The following is a 24,331-nucleotide window of genomic DNA, read 5'->3' as shown; positions in this document are numbered from 1 at the left end:
GATCAATAAAGAATTAGTCAAGTATTGTTACAGCTTAATGCCGAGAGGATAGAAAATAAAAAAGGGGGCTTTTGTTGCTGTTACAAAGCTTTCTATACATGTAATTTAATAACAACTGCCGTGATTGTATCTCGATTTTACTCGCCTCTCGAATAATAGAGTTACACATTTTGCAAAGTGGATTATTTCATCATACACAAAAACAGTTCCTCTTTGTGTTTAAAATCACATGCGGAAAACAATATTTAGGTCGAGTTAGACCACTTACTTTCAATACGACCAAGGATTTCACAAATGTAATTCTTTGTCTTGGCTCAGGCTCAAGGAGTGTGGGCTTTCTTGAATCCGTGTTTTGCAAGCCTTTGTTTTCACCCTTGGACTCGTTCGCAGTAATAATTACATTTCAAAAGTTTGATATAAGATTAAGAAATATAGTTTGTAGTTTTTATATGCAAAGACTGTTGTCGTAGATTTATTGACTTTGATAGTGTGGAAACAAAATCAACCTATGCACCTCGAAATGAAAAGCAACGCTAGGAGTGTTTTTCCTCTAAAAACATAAAAAAATACACTTTAATATATCTGCGTTTGTATATATGTTTACAATTATTTAATTTATTAATTTTGGTTTTACCAATACACCGATGGGTGTTAGCACTGTATACTCAGTACTTTCCCGAGTCCTGTGAAAAAAATATCACAGGCATGTTTTATTATTTAATTTGTATAACTTACTAACTTAATTAAACTTTTTGTTTGGGGTCTTTTTTTAACTAATTAAATTTATGTTATTTATATTTTGTTGGGGATCTTTACAAAATAGAAACAACCTGAAATAGACGGATCTTTAGTGACTTGATCAACAAAATAAACACAATATTAATCTAGGTCGTGCCTTAAAATGAATTTTCAAAGAGATCACTATTGTCTTGTTTGTTCTTTTTGTAACACACACGATTGTGACGATTAGGGTCATCTGTAGGCGAGAGACTGGCAAATATTTGCCTCGCCGTACACCATATTATCAAACCCTCCTTGTGTAAAGTAACCAATGCTAACCCCTTCCATAATTCATATTAAATATAGAAAAAATAATCAAATCTTGATGAGATATACATTTATAGGTTGACTTGAAGTGTATTCATTTTTTATTTTGTTGTCCAAATGCAAACACATCAGGTTGCTTTGAATTGTATTAATTTGTTGTACAAATGCAAACATACCTTTTGTTCGCCTGAGATACGACGATGAAATGTTGCCTGCGCGTGTTGACCGTAGCTTATTATTCGATACAGGGGGGGGGGGGGGGTTGATCAATATAGCCCCGTGGCTAGGGAAGCTTGGCATGCACAGCCGTGCTGTCCGTACGCAGTGCGTCGACCTTACTCACCAACGATGCTAGCATCGCGGACTATACAGCCAGCGGATTGATTTTCATATTTTTGCTAGTCGCTCCTCCTAGCGGTTGTGTTTTTCCCAACCCAAAGTAGATGTCTAATGAAGAGAATAACACACGCAAGCCAGTAATTATGGATAGATTTGCTGATCTATGTGAAGAAATACCTAAGGAGTTGGATTATGTATGAGGCATCAGGAAGAATCCCATCGCGTGCATGCTTAATACCATGAGCACCGAGCACATCTAAAAAGACGCTAATAATAGACATCATCAGATGACGGCAGATGGGTACTACACTGCAAGCGGGTATAACGCCAGCTAAATCTCACTTGGACACTCACTCGGCAAGCATGTTGTTGATGTTCTCGGCAAGGGTTTTCACACTCAGTATTGTGCTCTCCACGGTGGTGGTGTTGTCCGGTTCGGACCAGGTTGATGTATGCACATCGACGGGGAGAGTTCGCGGCGAGACACGGGTGCTGGACGGGCGCGTTTACGAGGTGTTTCTCGGTATCCCGTACGCTGAGCCACCTACCGGACACCGGAGGTTTCGAGCACCGGTCCCGAAGGTATCGTGGGAAGGGACTCTCGATGCGGTCAACTACGGACCGTCTTGCCCGCAGGATATAGAGGATGTGTCGAGGTACTACCCGGACTATGTGGTCCGTATCCCGAAGTCTGCTCGAGAGATAAGTGAGGATTGTTTAACTTTGAATGTATTCTCTCCCGTACGGAGAGACAGGATTGGGAATGTAGCGGTGATGTTCTGGATTCATGGGGGCAGCTGCGAGACGGGGCAGGGGAGTGGGTACGACCCGTCCGCTCTGGCGTCCCGTGGCGATGTCATAGTGGTCACCATCAACTATCGGTTGAATGTCTTCGGGTTTCTGTGCACGGACGACGAGAACGCACCGGGGAACTACGGTCTGCTTGACCAGCAACTCGCCCTGCAGTGGGTCCATGACAACATAGGAGCGTTTGGAGGGGACCCGACCAGGGTGACGCTGTTCGGTCAGTCGGCTGGTGGTGCCACGGCGATGGCCCACCTCTCAGCTCCGGGAAGCCGGCCTCTGTTCCACCGGGTCATCGCCCACAGTGGCATCTTCGCTGGGTCTGCCGGCCTGGAGTCCGTAGGGAAACAACTCAAAGAATACGCCAAGCGGATTGCACTCAAAGCCGGTTGTGATCACAGCGGGAACCTCTTGTTTGATACACATATGATAGTCGACTGCCTGAGGAGCAAATCGGCCCGGGTCGTACTGAAAGCTGGTCTTGAAGTGGCTAAAGAGGTGATTATCCCCATGCTGTGGCTAGCCGTCATAGACGGAAACTTCTACCCCACACAGACTTCCCCTCCAAAAGCAATCAGCTTCAGTCAATACGACGTCATAGCTGGGATAACATCAAACGATGGATCCCCCTTATTGGAGCTGCTCCCCTTCATAATACATAAACAAGTCAACCAGTCGACTGGCCTCTCCCGAACCGACTTCGACAGACTGGTTCGATTCTTCACCCTCTCTGACGAGACGTCAAACAACCAATTCAGGTCGTTGGCCATTTATCACGAGTACAGAGACTGGTCCGTGCTGAACAGAACTCTGGATAATCTCTACCAGATCACGAACGTCATGCTGGACGTGAACTTTCTCTACGGCCTGAACCTGGTCTTGGGCAGCATCTATGGGGGAGCCAACTCGAGGCGTATGTTCGTGTTTGATCACCGGAGCACGCCTCGTGTGAAATACCCCTGGTTAAACGGAGCGCCACACTCGGAAGAGCTGTCCTACGTGTTTGGTTTGCCCTTCAATGGCTCGGGAATCGGGTCTCTGTTTACTGACGATGAGCGTGCATTGAGTGACCGAATGATAACTTACTGGACTAATATTGCAAAAACTGGGTGAGTACTTACTTAACAAACCCGGTGCCAAGTTCATAGAGCTGCTTAAGCACAAAAAGCAGCTTAGTGCAGCAAAAATAATGCTTACCAGCAGCAGGTAGCCAGTCAAATACAATGTCATTGTGTAGAATTTGTGCCTGGTTTCCTGCTCATTTTTGCAAAGTACAAACTTTTTAAGCAATATTATCTGCTGAAGCAGCGCTATTGAATTGGGCCCTGATGCGTGCCAGGGCCTAAGCACAAAACGATACTAAGCACAAGGAAATTACGCTTACCAGAATAAAGCTACCAGCCAAACTACCATGTCAAATGTAGCCTTTGTGACTGGTACCCTTTGTGACAGTTATGCTACTTATTCCTGCTTAGCAGAAATAATATTGCATTTTTTTCTGCTTAAGCAACTCCATGATATTGGGCCCTGGTTTGTTTCCCCTCATGTGTTCTTTAACCCGGCGGAAACACCAATTTGTAAGGCGCACTTTATTTGTGTGAAGGTGTCTTGCCGAGGTTCACTATGTGGATTGGGTTTTCGGTCCCTACTTGACTGCGTGAGTTTTCCCTGGAATAATTCTTAGGGATTTAAACCAAACGCAATTTAAAGGAACACGTTGCCTTGGATCGGTCGAGTCGGTCGTTGAAAAGCATTTGAAACCGTTTGTAGTGAAATGCATATAATAGTTCAAAAGTAGAATTTAATGATCAACACAAATTTGCCGCGAAATTGCATGGTTTTCCGTTTACTTTTGCGAACTAACACGGTCGGCCATTTATGCCTTTAAATAAATCTGAATGAGTTCATTTGGGCCAAATTATCATGGCGCTCATCGTAGAGTTAAGTGCTTCATGACACTTACAATGGACACCGTGCAACGATTTTTTTTCCCCCAAACGACATTGCAATATTCCTTTGCCCTTTCTGTCAAAATTGGCTCTGTCAAGATTACGTCATAATGAAATTGGCCTGCTCTTTTACCAAATGATTGCAATGTCGTTTGGGGGAAAAACTAGCTGCCGGGCACTGTGTGTCACCATGGTTCCGGATGAATGCCAAAATCTTTAATGTGTTTTTTCCAAGTAAGAGAACCAGACCATTTTAACCTGTCGGCCAATAAGCGCTTGCAGTCTTGTCACCATATACATTGTACTTTTTTAACCCTTTCACACGACTGCAATTTAGCAACGGTCTCTTGCTAAATTAAAGCAAGGTTAATATACAATTTACAAAGTGTAACTCGTGTAAAATGACAGCAAGTGAATCACTTGTCCAACATTGCTTCTTCCAGCAAACTAGCACCCCCCCCTCCATTCCTACTATCCATCAAAGTTAACTTTTTCAGATAACAATCTGAAAAACACTTTTGGTGATTGACAGCTTATTTGTCTCCCACCGTATTAGGCGTTTGTAAAACCGGTACAGTAAAAATGTGTTTACCTCTTTGGAAGTTTAAGATAAATGTGTTAAAAAAACGTGTTTGACGAGCTATTCAGGTTTTTTAAAACGAACCTCTTTAAAGGCAGTGGACACTATTGGTAATTACTCCAAATAATTATTGGCATGAAACCTTACTAGGTGACGAGTAATGGGGAGAGGTTGGTGGTATAAAACATTGTGAGAAACGGCTCCCACTTAAGTAATGTAGTTTATGGGAAAGAGGTTATTTACACACTCAAATATTAAAATACTTTTAGGCCCGAAGCTCTTTTTGAGGCATCTGAAAGCACACAAGTTTGCGCAACAAGGGTGTTTTTTTCTTGCAATATTCTCTTGCAATTTCGATGACCAATATTGAGTCCTAATTTTCACAAATTTCTTATTTCACGCATAAAAATGTTAAGGTACACCAAGTGAGAACACTTGTTTTTGCCGAATACCAAAAGTCTTTAACACTACATACGAAGTGTGGACTTGAGAACAAAAGAGGTCCACATTGACACACTATGTGGACCACACAGGTTTTTTTTTACAGAACAATGTCCACAGAGTGACTGTAACATCATGTGTGGTTGTGGGTGCAGTTGTACGTATACGTATATGGAATGATAAAATAAAAGCCAAACAATTTCCAATGACCTAGTTTTATGGAATTATAATACCCCCAAAGTCCTTGAAGATTTTTTTTGTAAAAATAAAACCCACATTTGTCCAGTGGTTTTTGCTTCATGATGAAACCAGTTCAATGATACCTGTACGTGTCATGTTGGCATAGTAACCCGGCTTCGTCTAGGCAAATATTTTCGGTGTCCAGTGGCTTTATTTACTTAGGAGCAGCAGATCATTTCAAGGCATGATAAACGACACATCGGGGAGGAAAGGCAAACAGTTTCACGTTATTAAATTTAGGTATAACGAATTGGCCCATGAGTTGTGTCTGCTTTCCTGACGGAGTCATTTAAAAAAAAATCACGAGCACTAGTTTATCAACCTGGTTTATCAATCTGGTTTGTCAGAACCTGGTTAAATCAACCCGATTTTTCAATCTGGGTAATTAACCTGATTTGCAACTGGTAGGAACAACCCTTTAGTTATGAAAATCAAAATCCATTATAGATTTTCCTTTCCAGTAAGATTTGCATTAACATGAAAAGTATGTCATATGGAGGTTCTGAAAAGAACAATTGGTGTGTAACAACTCGACGTTTCGATCATTTCGAGAATGTTTGGTACCTTTGTCCTCTTTAGCTGCCTTTAGCTGTCCTCTTTTGGTCTGTTTTATTGTTGGAGATTGTTCAAGAGTAAAGCCTGCGACATTGGCAATGGCCGTATTATTTTAGGGTTTGTACAGCCAGTGAGCAATATTTTTCTAGAAACTGTTGGAAGCTATACTTGGCACGTTAAACTAATCAGACTTGTTGATTATAATCGAGTTCGGGTCTTGAACTTTGATCTGGAAGGGACACAACAATTTTCCTCTTGTCGGGGGCACTTCCATTGGAAAATTGATATAAAATATGTTTGTTTGTTATTGGAATCTTGCAGGGGGCACCACAGCAAAAATACAGGGGACCACGGTAGTTGCTGTGGGTGAACTATGGGTCATTTTGAGGCCTCTTCCGATTTCAATGGCAATTATAATTGTCCATAAGATGAAGTGAAAATCTTGTTTTTATCGAAGACGTATAGAGATTATAGATTGTCACAGCCTAGAGTCGACGATTATGTATTGAATTGAATTGAATGGTTTATTCGTCAAGTATATAAAAATACATGAAATTTACAAATATGAAGATTAGTTGAGGCTTGTATGAAGGTAATCTGTTTCCATAGTTATAAAGTGATAATAAATATTTATCGTACGTTGTTGTGAATACAGATAATTTCTCAAAATGACCTATAAGGCTAAAGATGTGACGTTGATGCATCGGCCCGTTTGATTCTCCACTATCTCCCCTGAGAGTGTGCTAGAATATGACCCTCGAAACCCCACACTTTGGTTTCAGGATCGACGTGGTTCAGCACACCTTACAAATAATTACACGCCAATCAGAGGTTAAACTCTCTTCCTAGTCTAATGTAGTAGTGGTGGAATGTTATGCATAGTGAAGAGAAAAAAAAGATGATGACGTTTTGAAAGTTGGCCCAGTGGTAAGCTCTACAAAAAAAAAACACTCGCCAATCACTTTTGGTATGTGCTGTATGTACGTAGACATTGCATGTGGGTATGCAGTTGGTTCGAAGAGTTGGTATAGCAATGACACGCCGAACACTTACAATTTTGTAAAACCTACTTTGCCAGGTAGATGAGTAAGAATTTGTTTTGCTTTATGTTCTACTGCCGCGGATTGGATTTTCGGAATTCGGGGGACTTCTCATCAGTTGCGAAAAGAACTGTCCTTCTCATTAACTACTATCTGGGCGGAAGGCAGAACATCGACCGGGACTACTACATTTACTTTCCAGGACTGCAAGGTACGGCACCTACCAAACAATGACTTTGATTGGACACATGCTGGTCGCCATTTTGTTAATAGTCAGTGTGGATTCGGTGGTCATCAGGACATCAACGGGATTAATACGAGGAGTGAAACATGAACTAGACGGAGTCCAGTTTCATCGGTACCTTGGCATCCCTTATGCCGAGCCGCCCGTGGGGCCACTGAGGTTCAGAGGGCCCGTTGCAAAGTCACCCTGGAACTCGGTCCTCAACGCAACTTCCTACGGACCATCCTGTCCACAGGATATCCAAGCTGTGTCCAAGTTCTATCCTGATTACATGGTGAAGATTCCAGACAGGGCTCGAGAAATAAGCGAGGACTGTTTAACTTTGAATATCTTCGCACCAGTTACGGACACAGTTACCGGTCTGGCGGTGATGTTCTGGATTCACGGCGGGAGCTTCGAGACGGGGCAGGGGAGTGGGTACGACCCGTCCGCTGTGGTGACCCGTGGCGATGTCATAGTGGTCACCATCAACTATCGGTTGAATATCTTTGGGTTTCTGTGCACGGGCGACGAGAATGCACCGGGGAACTACGGTCTGCTTGACCAGCAACTCGCACTGCAGTGGGTCCATGACAACATAGAATCGTTCGGAGGGGACCCGACCAGGGTGACGCTGTTTGGCCAGTCTGCTGGCGGTGCTTCGGTTACGCTTCACCTCTTCGCCAATAAGAGCAGGTCGTTGTTTCAGCGAGCAGCGGCACACAGCGGCTACTTTCACCCCTCCGTATACGCCAGTGGAAGAGGTGAATGGCTCGGAAAACGCGCAAGGGACATCGGCGAGGAAGCGGGGTGCGGCTCGGGGTCCACAAACTCCGAACTTGTACAATGTCTCCGAGAACGTCCGATGGAAGATGTTCTAGCGGCCGGACAAGCCGTGTCTGCCGCGGTGGCCTCGCACATTTGGACCCCGGTCTTGGATAACAACATGATATCCTTAACCACTTCACAGTTGCATTTGCAGCACGACTTCATGGTCCTCTTAACATCTGGGGACGGTTCCGTAATTTTGGAAGTCATTGATACCTATTTACGTGGTATGAATGCATTTAATGCAACCCTTGGTTTAACGGAAGACGAATGGGACAGCTGGCTCACTATGACCTACAGCTCATTACAGGTAACAAAACTTGCTACAGCCTTCGAGTACATGGACAACACCTTGCCAGACCTCAACTTTGCCCGAATGCAAGCCATGACAGAGATGATGATGGAGCAGAGCTTTATGCTTAGACTCAACCCATTCTTGACACTCTTGCCCAACTCGACAACCGTTCACATGGGCGTGTTTGATCACCGTTGCGAGGCTAATGACAGGTACCCGAGTCTCAACCAGGTACCGCACGGAGAGGAGATACCATTTTTGTTTGGATTGCCTTTTAACGGTTCTGGAATGGGCGCTGTCTTCACAGACGATGAGAGGGATCTCAGTGAACGTGTCATATCTTACTGGTCAAACTTCGCCAAGAGTGGGCAAGTATTGTTTTATCCTTTGATGCTTTGATGGGAGTGTCGTGGCAGAGTGCTTAAGAGCACCAAATTCAAACTCTGGTGTTTCTGATCAGTAGAGTGTGGGTTCGGTTCTCAGTCGTGACATTTTTGTCCTTAGGCAAGACACTTAACCATTGCTTTGTCATTCGAATGGGGCGTACAGCCGTTGGTCCCGTGTGTTAAAAGAGAAGGGGTTCGTCTCGGTGTTCCTGGTTTGATTTGCAGCATATTGCGCTCAGCACTTTGTAAACCACCACATGGTGCTATGTGCAAGGAATAGATCTCATAATTCCAAACGTAGTCCCATCTATACCGTGCGGGAAAATACTGTGTCTAAATACGTGTGCTAGGGGCTTTACACACAAACGAAGCCTGAGATAAAGTCCAATCTGAATTTCGAAAGTTAAGGGCCGGAAAAGCTCCCTCTATAGTCAAACGTCTCGGCTATATAGTCGAATGTCTCGGCCATCCAACCGGGCTGTACGGCCTAATCCACAGCCATGCAAACGACTGGCAAAATTACAGAACTTCATGTTTGCGTAATTTTATTCTTTTTGCATTCGTGGATATGACACGAGAGGGCCGTCTCACGATCTATACGAGCGAGGTCAGGTCGCCATTTTTTAATCGATGTGACGTGTTAATGAAAAAAAATTGTGTTGAAATCTCATATTATATACTGTGGTTATTAATGTGCAGATGCAGGTCATACCTTTCATGAAAGTTACAGTTAAAAGCTATTTATACTTCCTACCAAAATCGAATTTTGAATAAAAATGCACCATTTCTATAATTCAAAATGGCTGAGCGGATAATCGACTTAAAGTTGTACCTATCACCACAGCTCACGGGTCTTGGAATAGCAAAGCGATGGAGGCCTTTGGTTGATGTCCAGCCATCCTCCAGATCAGGGTTTTTGTTCATGGTGATAATCACATTGTAAATCTTAGATGTTTTTTTGTATTAAACTCAAAAGCCGAACAAGAAAACCGCACACATCCTTTCCGCGAATCCGGGTTATCGAAGAATAATCCTGCACCTTTATTTTATGTATTCATTAATTTCAAGATATTTGAACACGATACAAAAATCAGCACAATGGCTGTTTGACATCATGGTCATATGTAAAGTTCGAACAAAAAAAATAGATTGTATACAGCACAAACAGTTTGACAAGTAATTAAAACAGCTGCATAAAGAATGATGATGAGTTATTGCTTGTTGAAATTACATCTTAAGGGAACACGTTGCCTTGGATCGGTCGAGTTGGTCTTTGAAAAGCGTTTGTAACCGTTTGTTATAAAATGCACATGGTTAGGAAGATGATTTAAAAGTAGAATACAATTATTATTCACACAAACTTGCCTCGAAATTGCGTGGTTTTTTTTTACTGTGCGAACTAACACGGTCGGCCATTTATGGGAGTCAAAAATTTGACTCCCATAAATGGCCGACCGTTTTAGTCGATGATGTAAAAGGAAAACCACGCAATTTTGAGTGATACTTGTGTGGATCATTATATTCTACTTTTAAAATATCTTTCTAATCATATGCATTTCATAACAAACGGTTTCAAACACTTTTCAAAGACCAACTCGTCCAATTCAAGGCAACGTGTTCTTTTAACCTTGTTAATACTGAGATAACAAGGAGCCATTCCAACAGCTTTATTCCTCGTACTCCATCTCTTTAGAACTCCAGCTTGTTTTCCCTCGACAGCTTAAAACATTGTTTTAATTTGGTGTGTACAAAATGTGAACCTTTGGAGTATAATTTAATCTCTTTAGAATAAAGACTTTTACTTTTAGGCATTATTTAAATATTGTGGACAGCACCAAAATTTGAAATAATTGAGACAGGTGCATCAAGAATGCTAATACCTTAGCTTCCTCCGACAACTTAAAACATTCATAAAAAAGTTACAATTTATTAAGCCAAATGAACCAGAAATCATGCATAGGAATATTGCTCGGAACTGAGCGGTTTTTGACGCCTTTTCTTGAGCCGTCTGTAATAAAACGCCAGCAATGAATGAAGGATAGCTATTTATAGCCTCCTTGCGTTTGCAAGTCAGTTCAATATAAGTGTTGAAGCCACACTATTGATTATTGTGAAAGCTTCACTCGGGTCCATCAAAAATCTGATCTAATTTGTACAGCAGTGATTTGAAACAGAATCTGTATTGGGTGTAAATTGTAATGGTTTGACTGGATGCGGTCTGGTTTGCATGTCGCCCTCTACGACCAGTTACAACCAACCCCGGTAACCACACACCACACAAGTCATTCAACTGCTTTGGCCCCTGAAGCCCTTTGCACTCACCTGCTATATGCACCGTGGCATCAAATCACCCGTGACAAACACATTATAGAGAAAAGGTGTTCAGTTGCTCTTATCGAAATTGTTCTTGAATACTGGAGAAAAAAACTTAAAGGCACTGGGCAATCAATTATAACAAAATAATTGTTAGCATAAAACTTGTAATGAGCAATAGAGAATTGTTGACAGTTAAAACAAACATTGAGAGAACCGGATCCCTCTCAGGTAACGTAGTTTTTGAGAAAGGCGCAATTGCTCACTCAAATATTAAAATACTTCAGGCCTGAAGCCTTTTATATGCATCTGGAAACGCACACATTTGTGCAACGAGGTTGTTTTTCTGTCATTACTCTCTTGCAACTTCAATGACCAATTGATTCCAAGTTTTCACAGATGTGTTATTTTATACAACATACATGAATACACGAATACACGAAGTGAGAATACCAGTTCATTTAAAGGTGTAGTCATGTCTCGCTTGACCTCGTTGTGATGCCACTTACCGTTATCAGTTAGCCTATGGGGGCCTACAGTTTCTCTATGTAGCTTCCCGTTGGTCTGAGGTTTCAGATGAACAACCATAGATATACCTCCATGGATATATAAATTAAGGTAGATTTATGTGATGAGAAGTTAGCTGACATTGCAGTATGAAGCTAAGGGATTGTTGGAGTAATTATTACAGGAACACGTTGCCTTGGATCGGACGAGTTGGTCGTTGAAAAGCGTTTGAAACCGTTTGTTATGAAATGCATATGGTTAGATAGATAGCTCAAAAGTAGAATATAACGATCTACACAAATTTGCCTCGAAATTGCGTGGTTTTCCTTTTACTTTGCGAACTAACACGGTCGGCCATTTATGGGAGTCAAAATTTTGATGACTCCCATAAATGGCCGACCGTGTTAGTCGAAGAGGTAAAAGGAAAACCACGCAATTTCGAGGCGTACTTAACTTGTGTGGATCATTGTATTCTACTTTTAAAACATCTGTCTAACCATGTGCATTTTATATCAAACGATTACAGGCACTTTTTATAGACCAACTCGTCCAATCCAAGGCAACGTGTTCCTTTAAAGAATAGTTATCTAGGTATTTTTTATTTGTTTTCCTGCAATCTAAACCCTGGCATCTGAATATGAAATAGTCAATATTTATGACAAATTTGTTCGTTCGTGTTTCTCCCTGTTGAACTTCGCCTATTTTTTTAAAGCAAATTTGTATTTCTCGGCAAAAAAAGAAAAACCTTGACGAAATTGGGCCCTGGAGGTTGAAGTGATGTATATTATTATTCCCTTTCAAGAAGTGAAATCGATGAAAAGCAAAATTAGCCCGTGGGAGAGTCATCGAAGCTAATTTCCTCTCTGAGATTGAAATGCCAGTTTATTGCTATACCGCAAATCATCATCTCTCGTGGCATTCCGACATGAACTTGAATATCTATGTGTTTCTGCAAGGGAGGGGAGTGGGGTGGGGGGGGGTGCCAGTGGGCAATGAAAAGTGATGCCCTTGGGGAAACTAGTGTAGTTTTGTTTGGATTTTTGTCTCTCCCTTTTTGTTTAAGGGGGGGGGGGGTTGGCATCCGGGATTCAGTCGTACAGGTGCGTCGTACTCGTCTGGGATTAATTGGCAGGTTGTTTTTAGTGGGCCGGAGTGAGGGACTTGACGGTGGGGGAGAGTTGAACTTGTCTGGTAAACGACTCCCAAGTGTTACGATGTAGACCAATAAAAGTCTCGTGTTCGCATAGCGGCATGTTACAATGAGTATAGGTTAATATGAACGATGTGGGGGTAATGTATAGGCCCGATGGAGAGATTTAAAGGGAATGTACACGTTTGGTAATTACTCAAAACAAATATTCACTTAAAAACTGACTTGGTAACGAGCATTGGAGAGCTGTTGATAGTATAAAACATTGTGATAAACGACTTCCTCTGAAGTAACGTAGTTTTTGACTAAAATAATAAAATACTTCTAGCTAGAAGTCCAGTATTCCTATCTGAAAGCACGCAAATTCGTCCAACAAGGGTGTTGTTTCTTTCATAATGTTCTCGCAACTTCGATGACCAATTGAGCCCAAATTTTCACATGCTTGTTATTTTATGCTTATGTTTGGATACACCAAGTGAGAAGACTGGTCTTTGACAATTACCAAACGTGTACAGTGCCTTTAAGACCCGTTCCATTTCCAAAATAATGTCTGATTGATAACACTTGAACCGCATGTTCTGTATGTGTAAACCATAATTTATTGTTGTGCATTATGAAAGCTGATACTGATTATAAGTTCAGACAGATAGGCGTACCTGAATCCTCAGGAGTTTCGGTTTGAAATGCCAAAGTCTAGAAAATAGCTTTCCCCACACACGCACACACACACGGACACAATTTACTTAGTATTTGTTATTGCCAAAAAATAAACCACGCGAAAAAGTGTGTGCAACCACTCAGTACAAAAAAATAGGCCTACCAGTAATTCAAATGAGACTGCCCTACCCTAATTTACTTGTCACTGGTTAGTTTGATGGTACATTCACGATGAATTTACTCTTCCCAAACCTAAGAATTGTGCTATAACTTCTCATTGACTTAAACTCCCCCCCCCCCCCCTTTTAGTTTTTTTTGGGGGGGGGTCTTACAGAATCACTTGCTATAAACAATTAAATAGAACTGCCACTTGTAATTGACCAGGGGTCGATTTTACAAAGAGTTAGGACTCGTCTTATCTCGACCGTGCAGGGTTGGGACTCGTCCTAAGTCCTAAGATTAGTCTTAAGTTAGGAAGAGTTTTGTGAAATCGACGGCAGGTCTCTTTAGAACGACATTTTAGGTGCTTCACAAACCTCCATTCCTTGTTTTTATCTTGCTTCCATCATAGAGTAAGGCTTCCATTAATCACAACAAGTCCTTAGGCACATGTACTTGGTGTACAAATTAAGAGGTTCCGATTTGTAAACCAAAGACCCTCTTTCGCTTACAAAAGACTTTTTGTTTATCATAGACGGCATTGAAGTATTGTGGGATGCGTTTCTTGTTCGGTTCAAATAGGTTGAGCATAATTCAACTGACTGGCACATTATTAGCGTTGAACCTGATCCAATAGGTAGGTGTTGAAAGGTTGTGGGGCATGGTGAGCTACCGGAAAGGGCACAGGGTCAGGTGTATTCAGATCGGGTGGGATCGTATCGAGATCCACTATGGGATCGCCGGGATCCATCGGGATCGTATTGGAATCCAGTTGGATCGTATCGAGATCCACTATTGGGATCGCCGGGATCCATTGGGATCGTATTGGGATCCAGTTGGATCGTATCGAGATCCACTATGGGATCGCCGGGATCCATTGGGATCGTATTGGGATCGGGTGGGATCGTATCGAGATCCACTATTGGGATCAACGGGATCCATCGGGATCGTATTGGGATCAAGTGGGACCGTATCGAGATCCACTATTGGGATCGCCGGGATCCATTGGGATCGTATTGGGATCGGGTGGGATCGTATCGAGATCCACTATTGGGATCGCCGGGATCCATTGGGATCGTATTGGGATCGGGTGGGATCGTATCGAGATCCACTATTGGGATCGCCGGGATCCATTGGGATCGTATTGGGATCGGGTGGGATCGTATCGAGATCCACTATGGGATCGCCGGGATCCATTGGGATCGTATTGGGATCGGGTGGGATCGTATCGAGATCCACTATGGGATCGCCGGGATCCATTGGGATCGTATTGGGATCCAGTTGGATCGTATCGAGATCCACTGTGGGATCGTCGGGATCCATTGGTATCGTATTGGGATCGGGTGGGATCGTATCGAGATCCACTATTGGGATCGCCGGGATCCATTGGGATCGTATTGGGATCCAGTTGGATCGTATCGAGATCCACTGTGGGATCGTCGGGATCCATAGGGATCGTATTGGGATCCGGTGGGATCGTATCGATATCCACTTTGGGATCGTCGGGATCCATAGGGATCGTATTGGGATCCACTGTGGGAATGTTTGGATCCATTGGGATCGTATTTGGATCCGGTGGGATCGTCGGGATCCACTCTATGATCGTCGGGATCCATTGTGGGATCGTATAAACTTTACCATTACATGTAGACGTCTTTGTTGGATTCCCTGATGAATATCGTGGTTTTTATCGTTAGCCCAAAGAGCGAGACCGGACGAATTTGTCTGAATGTCTCGCTTTGGCTGCATTTTAGCCAAATACAACAATATATAATTATACGTTTGGTAATGACAATTATTAATGGCAATAAAAACAAACTTTGAACAAAGTTATATAGCCTACATCGTGCAGCTTTGAATAGTATAACATATTTTTGAGAAAATTTTCACTTCAAAGTACTGCGGTCATTGAACGAAGATGCCACCAGTGATCCCCCAAAAATTTAATCTGTGCAGCGTTACTGGCAGTAACGCTTCTGAGATAGTGTCTTCCAGTTGCAGGTCATTCTTCCTGCGAGTACATAACCGCCTCAGATTTTAAGCAATATCTCAGAAATTCTACCACCTTTTTGCAATTAATGTTTTACAGGTTAATTTTATCATTGCTCTATGTTTGTTTTTTATATCTACAATACAACAATATAGGTTTGGATCAAAAAGTTGGTTTCAAGAATTAGAAGTTTACAATCCATCCTTTAGAATCTATATTTTGACAAATAGTACTCCCCCAAAACAGGCAATTAGGCCTAAGCCTTTTTTTATAAGATATCTGTTGAAAGTGTTAACATTTAAATGGCTATACGTTGACGTAATTATGCGTGGTTCGTAAAAAGTAGATGTAAAAAGCCCACGAATGCAATGGTACTGATACGGGCAGTCTGACGCCTTACGATCTCACTTGATACCCCGTACTCGAAACGAAGTCTCCCGCAAGACAAAATACTACTCCATTTTCACTCTCAGATTTCATCGCGTGTACCATTAGAGAAAGGACGTGGTTTTCTCTCCCCCTCTCTCTCTCTCTCTATTATGCGTACACAGGTCAATGGCAATGCTTTAAAGGCACGGGACACCGTTGGTAATTGTCAAAGACCAGTATTCTCACTTGGTGTATCCAAACAAATGCAAACAATAACAAATCTATACAATTTTGGGTTCAATTGGGCATCGAAGTTGCGAGAGAATACTATAAAAACACCCTGGTCAGTGCACAAAATGTGTGTGCTTTCAGATGCACAATAAAAGGTTCTTTCTCAAAAACTGCTTTACTTCAGAGTGATGCGCTTCTCCCAATGTTTTATACTACCAACAGCTCTCCTTTGCTTTTAACCAAGTAAGTTGTTATGCCACCCATTATTTTGATTAATTATTACCAACAGTGTCCTGCCAGTGCCTTTAAAGCTGTATCTAAATGCACTTTGCCTGGAGTGAATAGATCGATGCATCTAATTCTGTACCATATTTTTGTACATGCATAATATATCAAAATGTTGCAAACAGCTAACATTACTTGTGTTTGCTAAAAATAGTGTTTATGGAGTTTAAAGGCACTGTACAGGTTGTAGTTGTCAAAGACCCGTGTTCTGACTTGGTGTATCCCATTATAAGCATAACATATTAAGCCTGTGAAAATTTGGGTTCAGTTGGTCATCGAAGTTGCGAGAAAATGATGAAAACACCCTTGTTGGACGAATTTGTGTGCTTTCAGATAGGAATACAAGACTTCTTGCTAGAAGTCTTTTAATCTTTTAGTGAAAAATTACCCCGTTTCTCAAAAACTACTTTACTTCAGAGGGAGTCGTTTCCCACAATGTTTTATACTATCAACAGCTCTCCAATGCTCGTTACCAAGTCAGTTTTTAAGTTAATATTTGTTTTGAGTTATTACCAAACGTGTACCTTCCCTTAAAGAGAGGGCGGATCACGTACACGATATCCAAACTTGTCGTGTACGTACACGATAAGAGATATTTATTTGTTATTGATGTGGCGGCAATAAGCTTCCATACCCAAAAGATTCGGTGAACCCGTTTTAAAGAAAATAACAGGGACAGACCAGGGCCTGTGGAAAGACTGACGAACAAAGCAAATAATATGACATTTCAGATCGCTTCTGTTGACATAACCCTCTTTTAAAATAGATGGTGAACATAGAACGATTACAGTTTCCCTGATTTCCAAACCAGCATTGAAGCACATCATTGTGTAGGCAGCATGTTGTAATAGTAGTATGAACTGATGCTGTCTGATTTTGGAGCATCAAAAGTCACTGCGGCTCATTTTGTCCATAATAATGTACATATAGAAGCGTAATAACCCCCCCCCCCCCAACTGATAAAGCCCAAAGTTTCACAGGTTTGTTATTACATGTATGGTCGATCACACAAAACATAAACACGCCCTACGACTGTTTTGTCGGCTATATACCAATCTTGTATAAACCCTTTAAAAGGGAATGTATTTGTACTCCAGCCTTTTTAGAGCTTTCTTTAAGCTTTCCTTGGGGCGATTGCGTTTGAATAGACGCTTGAATATTTTCCTCATTTTTTTATCTGTCAGACCCCAATTACATTGAATTCCTCCGGCTGAGCTAATTTGGAATTCAAATTCCTTGGGGGTATCCATGTGCGTGTTAAATTGCATGTCTTCATGAATATTATGCACAGTGTTCAGGATATCCGCTTCTGTATCACACAGGATTTTTACCTTCATTTTTTTTTTGTCTCAAAACTGTCGTGTCAGGTGTATAATAATTTCTCAGGACGTGTGGCACCGATGCCGTCTCTCACCAAGTAGGCCTACTCCAGAATGAAGGATTTGCAAAAACCGGAATTGGGAAAATTGCCAACGGTGCACGCGCACTCTTTGAGAAATCTGTAGTACCTTTTTTTTGTATTTGATTGAATGAATGAACACTTCTGAGTGAGAGAAGAATCTAAACCACGTTTTCTTTTAACGGATTGAGTTCTTAATTTGTCGACGTTTCGACTCTTGCTCTATAGTCATTCCTATTATTCACGGCCAGTTGAATATCTTTGAGAGTGGCGAGGAGTGACACTTCTTCTTATCAACGGACTACTACTATACTGCATAGGGTCTTCAACTCTCAACGTGGTGCAAACTAGTTTGCCAGTGACCCCTATGTGTAATTTGCCGTAAAGCTTTTGTGTAGCGTTAGTGTATTGTCGCCCCGCTGTGTATTGTACGACTTCGCCTGTTTATGCTCTGCTGGAGAAATGAAATTCCATAATTTCAATAGCTTCTAAAGTTTTGTTGTGTAGGCTATGACTCGGTCAGCAAGCACGCAATTTAACAGTGAATAGAGTGCTCTTTTGTCATTAATATTACCCATTCATGCATCGAACTACAAGTGCAACTACGTTAGCGGTACCTGTACGAGTTCGGGTTAGTAATTACAGGCGTGTTTAGTATTGTAGTATTGGCATTAAAAATGTTATCACTCGAAATGGCGGTGCTCGCGTCTTTGGCGTGCATGTCGCTTATGGTTATTCCGATTGCTTGTGTCGTTGACCCGATCGTAAGTACGACTTCAGGGGTTCTTCGAGGTGTCCTTGCACAAGATCTTAGTGGGACTGATTACTGGTGTTTTAAGGGGATACCCTACGCAGAGCCACCGACCGGGGAGTTGAGGTTTAGTGCCCCGGTGGAAAAGGCAGCGTGGGACGGTACGTTCAACGCGACCAAGTACGGACCGTCGTGTTGGCAAGACATCACGGGTGTGGCCACATTCTACCCTGATTACGTCGTGCAGATACCAACGGAAGCCGCCGTGCTTGATGAAGATTGTCTGTCACTAAATGTGTACACTCCGGTGGATGTTAATAGCAATGCGTCTGGGCCCGGTCTGGCTGTTATCTTTTACATCCATGGGGGGAGCTACTTGACGGGTCAGGGGAGTGGATACGACGGGTCCGCCCTGGCAGTTCGCGGTAATGTCGTCGTGGTCACTATCAACTACCGGTTGAATTTCTTCGGGTTCTGGGGTACAGGCGACGAGAACGCTAAGGGGAACTACGGTCTGCTCGATCAGCAGTTAGCGCTGAAGTGGGTCAACGAGAACATCGCTGCCTTTGGGGGCGACCCGAGCAGGGTGACTCTTTTCGGCCAGTCTGCAGGTGGCGATGCTGTGACCCTTCACCTCTTCGCTAACGCCAGTCGCCCGCTCTTCAGACGTGTCGCTACCCACAGCGGACCCATTGCGTCCACAAGCATGCTGAAGCCTACAAGCGAGATTGAAGATCTCACCACCCGTATCGGGAAGGCTACGGGGTGTAACTATAAAGATACTTCAAGGCTTCTCGAATGCTTACGGGATGCTGGCAATACGCCTGAGGCGCTCTTCGCACACGGCGCTGCTGTGGCCGACAGCATCAGCCCGTTACCCGTTGTGTACGGCCCGTTCATTGATGACGTCTTCTTGTCTTATGATTTTGACCGTCCGGACTTGTTTCATGATCTTCTGGTCCTGCATACTTCCGGTGATGGGTCGGTCATTCTAGACTCGGGGACTGTCCCCGAGTTCAACCCTATGGATGGAATATCACAAGAGCAATTTGACCATGTACTGCGTTTGTTTGGGCTGGGAGAGTTAATCAATCTCGCGGTTACTCGTGGTTACACCGATCAGGACCAGGATGGAATCTCCCGTATGCAATCTCTCACGGATGTCATGCTGGACTACAACTACCTCGCTAGCCTGTCCAGGCTACTGAAAGGGCTGCCGCCTCTGGGGTTGTGCTACGCGGCTATATTCGACCACCGGAGTGACGCGGATGACAGATATCCACAACTCAACCTGGTGCCTCATGGAGAGGAGTTATCTTACGTGTTTGGATTGCCTTTCAGTATGGCGTCCAGCTTCACTAATGATGAGAGGTGGCTCAGTCATCGGGTCATGACCTATTGGTCAAACTTTGCCAAGAGCGGGTAGGTTCACTATTCAACTTCAGTTCAGATCATCTCCACTTTATAATTTCCCCAATGAAAAGTGTGCAGGAGGTCAATTTGACCATGTTTAATAGAAGTACAGACAAGCTTGAGCCGAATTGAAATTGGGTATGCACGCAAAAAGTTCATTGCAAACTCAATAATACAAGGCCACAACTTCTCAAAAATTCACCCTTGTGGATCATGCTTTTGTTCCTTCCATTGTCCCTGCACTTAACAGTTTCCCATAGACTTGATATACGTATTTACTTGAGGAGCATCCCAGTCCTGAGAATTTCCATGAGGTATACTTTTGTTACTCAGTTTTGTTTTGTGTTTAGACATTTTATTTTCAATTTTGTCTTGGTCTTGATGAGGTACCAAATATGAACATATTGTGTACCTCTGTTGTAATACTCAAATTGTATGTGTGTGTTGTTCTCATTAAAGGCAGTGGACACTATTGGTAAATACTCAAAACAGGTATTAGCATAAAACCTCACTTGGTAACAAGTAATGGGGAGAGGTGAATAGTATACAACAATGTGGTAAACGGTTCCCTCTGAAGTGACGTAGTTTTTGAGAAAGAAGTAACGAATTTGATTTCCAGACCTCATATTGAGAAATTGAGGTCACGAAATCAAGCATCTGAAAGCACACAACTTCGTGTGACATGGGTGTTTTTCTGTCATTATTATCTCGCCACACCGGCGACCAATTGAGCTCAAGTTTTCACAGGTTTGCTATTTTATGCATACGTTGAGATACACCAAGTGAGAAGACTGGTCTTTGACAATTACCAATAGTGTCCACCGTCTTTAACTTATCATTTGAGAACGACTCTCACATTATTGGTGATTGTCGAATCAAATTTGCTTGTTTACTATTTAGCCGTATTATGTCACGTGTGTCATTGTAATGCACATAAAATACCTTTACATTCGTCGTTAAAGGGAAGGGTTTTACCCAGCAGTGTCTGGCATAAGTTTCACCACAGCACCCTGTAAACTGTTACAAGGTGCTACGTTGTACATTGCAAGGTCGTATGATTTCAAACATAGTGAATGTAAAAACAAATTGTAAAAAATAACGCTGGATAAAAATAACTTTCCAACTTATCGCCATATGAGCGAACAGGTGTTACTTCATCTATTACAGACAAATAAGACATAGAGCTCCACATAATCAAGCAATTTTTTTTTGCCGTAAATGTTGAATATATTTTCTTTAACTCGGGCGATGCATCTTTAACTAAACCCATTCGTGGGTCGCGCGACGCACTTGTAAGGTCGAGACCAGAGTCATGTATAGCGGTTAAATATTGTAGAATCGATTTCAGTTCTGCCCGTACACTGTTTACTTAGCCATGTCCCAAGCGGTTCAATCCCAGAACACTGTTTGGTGATGCACAACTAAAGTTCGCCTGGGGTAGAGGTTTATGAGCCTGAACATTGCCAGCCGTACTGTACCGTGACATTACTGTTAAGTTCCTCCATGGTGTTATGTGCAGTCGGAGTACGAGGTTGCAAAAGCACATCGACCCCCATATTGTGACGATGTCACTCTAGTTCTTGCACGTGTCCACGCCTTAAGGCTCGTGCCGCTTTCGTTTTTAGGTAGTACTTTTTACCGCCACGGTCAAGGCTGACCGTACTGCTTGCTCGATACTTTCTGGGTGTGACATGGGTGTGGCAGATGTGAATATTTCTCAAACACGTCCGCGCGCGCGTCCGTGGCCCGCACCCTTTTGCATCCTGAAGCAGATGTTGGTCGATCCATAGAGTAAGTCCTTACTCTATGGTCGATCAAACCACAATGCTTCCGCGGCTGCTCGCTTAGTAACACAGGGTAAAATTGATCTAAATCCCTTCCCTCCTGTGAAAGTATAAATACAAATGCCTGCAATTTTGTATTTTGTTTTTGTTTAATAAACAGAGATCCAAACGTCAACCCAGATGACCCCCCGAGTGTCAACCTGACGTACTGGCCCAAGTACGGTGACGCGGAGAAGTACCTGCTCATCCAACTGGCCGACGACACACCGGGTGAAGCATACCGCCAGGATAAGGTCATGTTCTGGACCGACTACCTCCCCAATCTCCGCCGGGCCGCTGTGGAGTCTTGCCCCGACCAGCTGGACGGCTCGGCCACCCCGGTCTGCGAAGAGGTGTTCATCGGCGAAGGCCTGGGCTTCAAGCTGACGCCGGACCAAGCAGAGTCACTGATTGAAGTATTCTTGTTTGTGATCGTTGCTCTGCTTGCGCTGATTATTATAGTATTCGGTGCGGTACTTGGGTACAAGTTCAAGTACAAAGAAAACAAGACTCACTCCAAATCGAACGGGCTTGTCAAGACCAACGGGTCGCTGCAGAAGAACTCGGCGTTCGAAGTGAACGAAGCTTTTTACTCCGAATCAGAAGATACGAAAATGTAAAGAAAACAAACAAATTACTGTTCAATCGACAAACGACTATTAGAGCCTGGCAGGTGTAGTTAGGTCATCGACCTACTTGACTTTATAGAAACAAAATAAAGCAAAACAGGCTGAAAAAATTTCAAGAATTTTCTATGTTTTTTTGTTTTGTTTTTAATTAAAGAAATATATTCCCGGTTTTCAAGGGACTGTTTGGGTTTCAAAATGAACAGCCGTTGTGAGTTATCAAACGTAAACCATGTTGCTATTTACTATCACGATTTCTTTCTTTTCGTAGACATTAAGGAAACATATTCCCAATTTTCAAGGGACTGTTGGAGTTAAAATGAACAGCCGTTGTGTATATAAAACGTTATCGGTTGCGATTTAATGTCACGAAAACAAAGTTAAACTCGCGCATTGTATAGGGTTTTTACGGAAACATATTTACCGCGCGTTAAATCGAAATACGTTTTAGGCCTTCTCTGTAAATAATGTTTGATTTGGCGTTAGTGTATTCTACATTCAGTTAAGAAATGTCTCTAAATCAGGAAATGTAAAAACCATAGAAAAGTTTAATACACATATCAAAATGTTGTTATTCGCACATGACTTGAAATTAAGTAGTTTTTGTATTACGAATTGTTATGTAAATTACGAGTAAGCACGAGGTTTCTCGATTTCACAAAGCGGATTGATCTTAACTGCTAGGTATAGTGTGATGTCATGAAGGCTGATTCTTAGTGCTTTGTGAAATCGAGCTCATAGTTTGAGGACAAACAATTAGATAAATATTTTGAAACACAGAGAATAAAAAAATCAACCTTGGTTTTAGTGTTAGGAGTATATACAAATTATAATTGTTCAGAACGGCGTAATGTTCTATTCACACTGCACCCCAGTAACCGACCTATGTGATATTCACAGTCCTCCCTTGTCAATTCGTTTATGAATACTTACCCCAGCATCGAGCATAGGCCTACTGTACATCACTGCGAAAACTGTGTCTGTCCAAAAACATGTGTCTTTAATATATGTATATTGAATATTTCTGACACTTGTTTTTAGCAGCATGTTACAGGGTTCGCACAGAGTGTCAACACTCAGTAAATGAGATCAGTTATTTCGCAAGGTTGACTGTCTTTCTGACTTTTTTTAAAAGTTAACTTCACAACGAAACTTGCTGAGAAAAAGTCTCTTCTTGGCTTTTAGAATAAAACATGGCGTATTAGATTGTTCTTAACATGATATATTATGTTCACTAAGTCGTACTGGCGAAACCTCACTCAATTTACTGGGTCGACTGGATGAATTTTCCTGGGGCCCTAAAGCGGGTCCCGGACCCTACGCCGTAAATGTTATCTGTGTCCCCCCCCCATCTTTCAAGACGAATTGACGCTCCTGTTTCAGGTTATAAATTAAACCATGGCGTACTAGATTGTCCCTAACATTACAAGTCTACATATTATTATATTCAGTTAGTTAAACTGGCGTTATATAACGCCATGTCTCACCTTACTCAATTTACTGGGTCGACTGGATTTACATAAGCCGGGTTTTTCGACAATATTGGTACTCAAAATTATTGTAAGCATAAAAACCGACTTGTTGTCAATCAATGGTGTGGGAAGTGTACAAATAATATAATATAATATATACCAGGTGTTAACTGCAAAATGAAACTAAACATTCAAACCTTACCCGTACAATCGAATGCCTCAAAACCCAAAATAAAAGTAAAGTTTTGCATTTTACACTGCTTTGGATTTAATGTACAAACTTACAATCGGGGTAGAAATCATTTCATACACCAATACAATTAATTTAAATAAATAAAAAAATTGAAAATTATGTGAACATTGTTGATGAATTCGAATTAAATGTTTAGATAAAACAACAATGGATGGTGTTAATTTTGTGAACATAATTATTTTTGTTTCGGCTGTTTTTGACATCTC

General features: G+C 42.2%; 2 protein-coding genes across 3 annotated transcripts; both read left to right on the top strand.

Moving 5' to 3' along the window:
- The first annotated feature begins 1,415 nt into the window (after nt 1–1,415).
- On the top strand, nt 1,416–24,273 carry LOC117293326 (fatty acyl-CoA hydrolase precursor, medium chain-like). Of its 2 annotated transcripts, none has more exons than XM_033775592.1 (2): nt 1,416–3,299; nt 21,896–24,273. In XM_033775592.1, the coding sequence occupies exons 1-2, from the start codon at nt 1,684–1,686 to the stop codon at nt 22,392–22,394; spliced, it is 2,115 nt and encodes a 704-aa protein (XP_033631483.1). In that variant the 5' UTR covers nt 1,416–1,683; the 3' UTR covers nt 22,395–24,273. The 2 variants fall into 2 exon arrangements, with proteins under 2 accessions (XP_033631483.1, XP_033631484.1); XM_033775593.1 differs by lacking the exon at nt 1,416–3,299 and adding an exon at nt 17,767–19,960.
- LOC117293327 (acetylcholinesterase-like) lies at nt 6,864–8,875 on the top strand. Its single transcript, XM_033775594.1, has one exon. The coding sequence runs from the start codon at nt 7,226–7,228 to the stop codon at nt 8,738–8,740; it is 1,515 nt and encodes a 504-aa protein (XP_033631485.1). The 5' UTR covers nt 6,864–7,225; the 3' UTR covers nt 8,741–8,875.
- Nucleotides 24,274–24,331: the final 58 nt, after the last annotated feature.

The sequence above is a fragment of the Asterias rubens genome, chromosome 8 (assembly GCF_902459465.1).
Source record: "Asterias rubens chromosome 8, eAstRub1.3, whole genome shotgun sequence".
Taxonomy (NCBI): Eukaryota; Metazoa; Echinodermata; class Asteroidea; order Forcipulatida; family Asteriidae; genus Asterias; species Asterias rubens.
The sequence above is the reverse complement of the archived record's forward strand: the minus strand, read 5'-3'. Positions and strand labels throughout refer to the sequence as shown.

Coding starts and splice junctions, on each gene's coding strand:
- LOC117293326 (XM_033775592.1), top strand. CDS start 1,684: ATGGGTACTACACTGCAAGCGGGTATAACGCCAGCTAAATCTCACTTG. Junction 3,300..21,895: donor ACTAATATTGCAAAAACTGG/GTGAGTACTTAC, acceptor TTTAATAAACAG/AGATCCAAACGTCAACCCAG.
- LOC117293327 (XM_033775594.1), top strand. CDS start 7,226: ATGACTTTGATTGGACACATGCTGGTCGCCATTTTGTTAATAGTCAGT.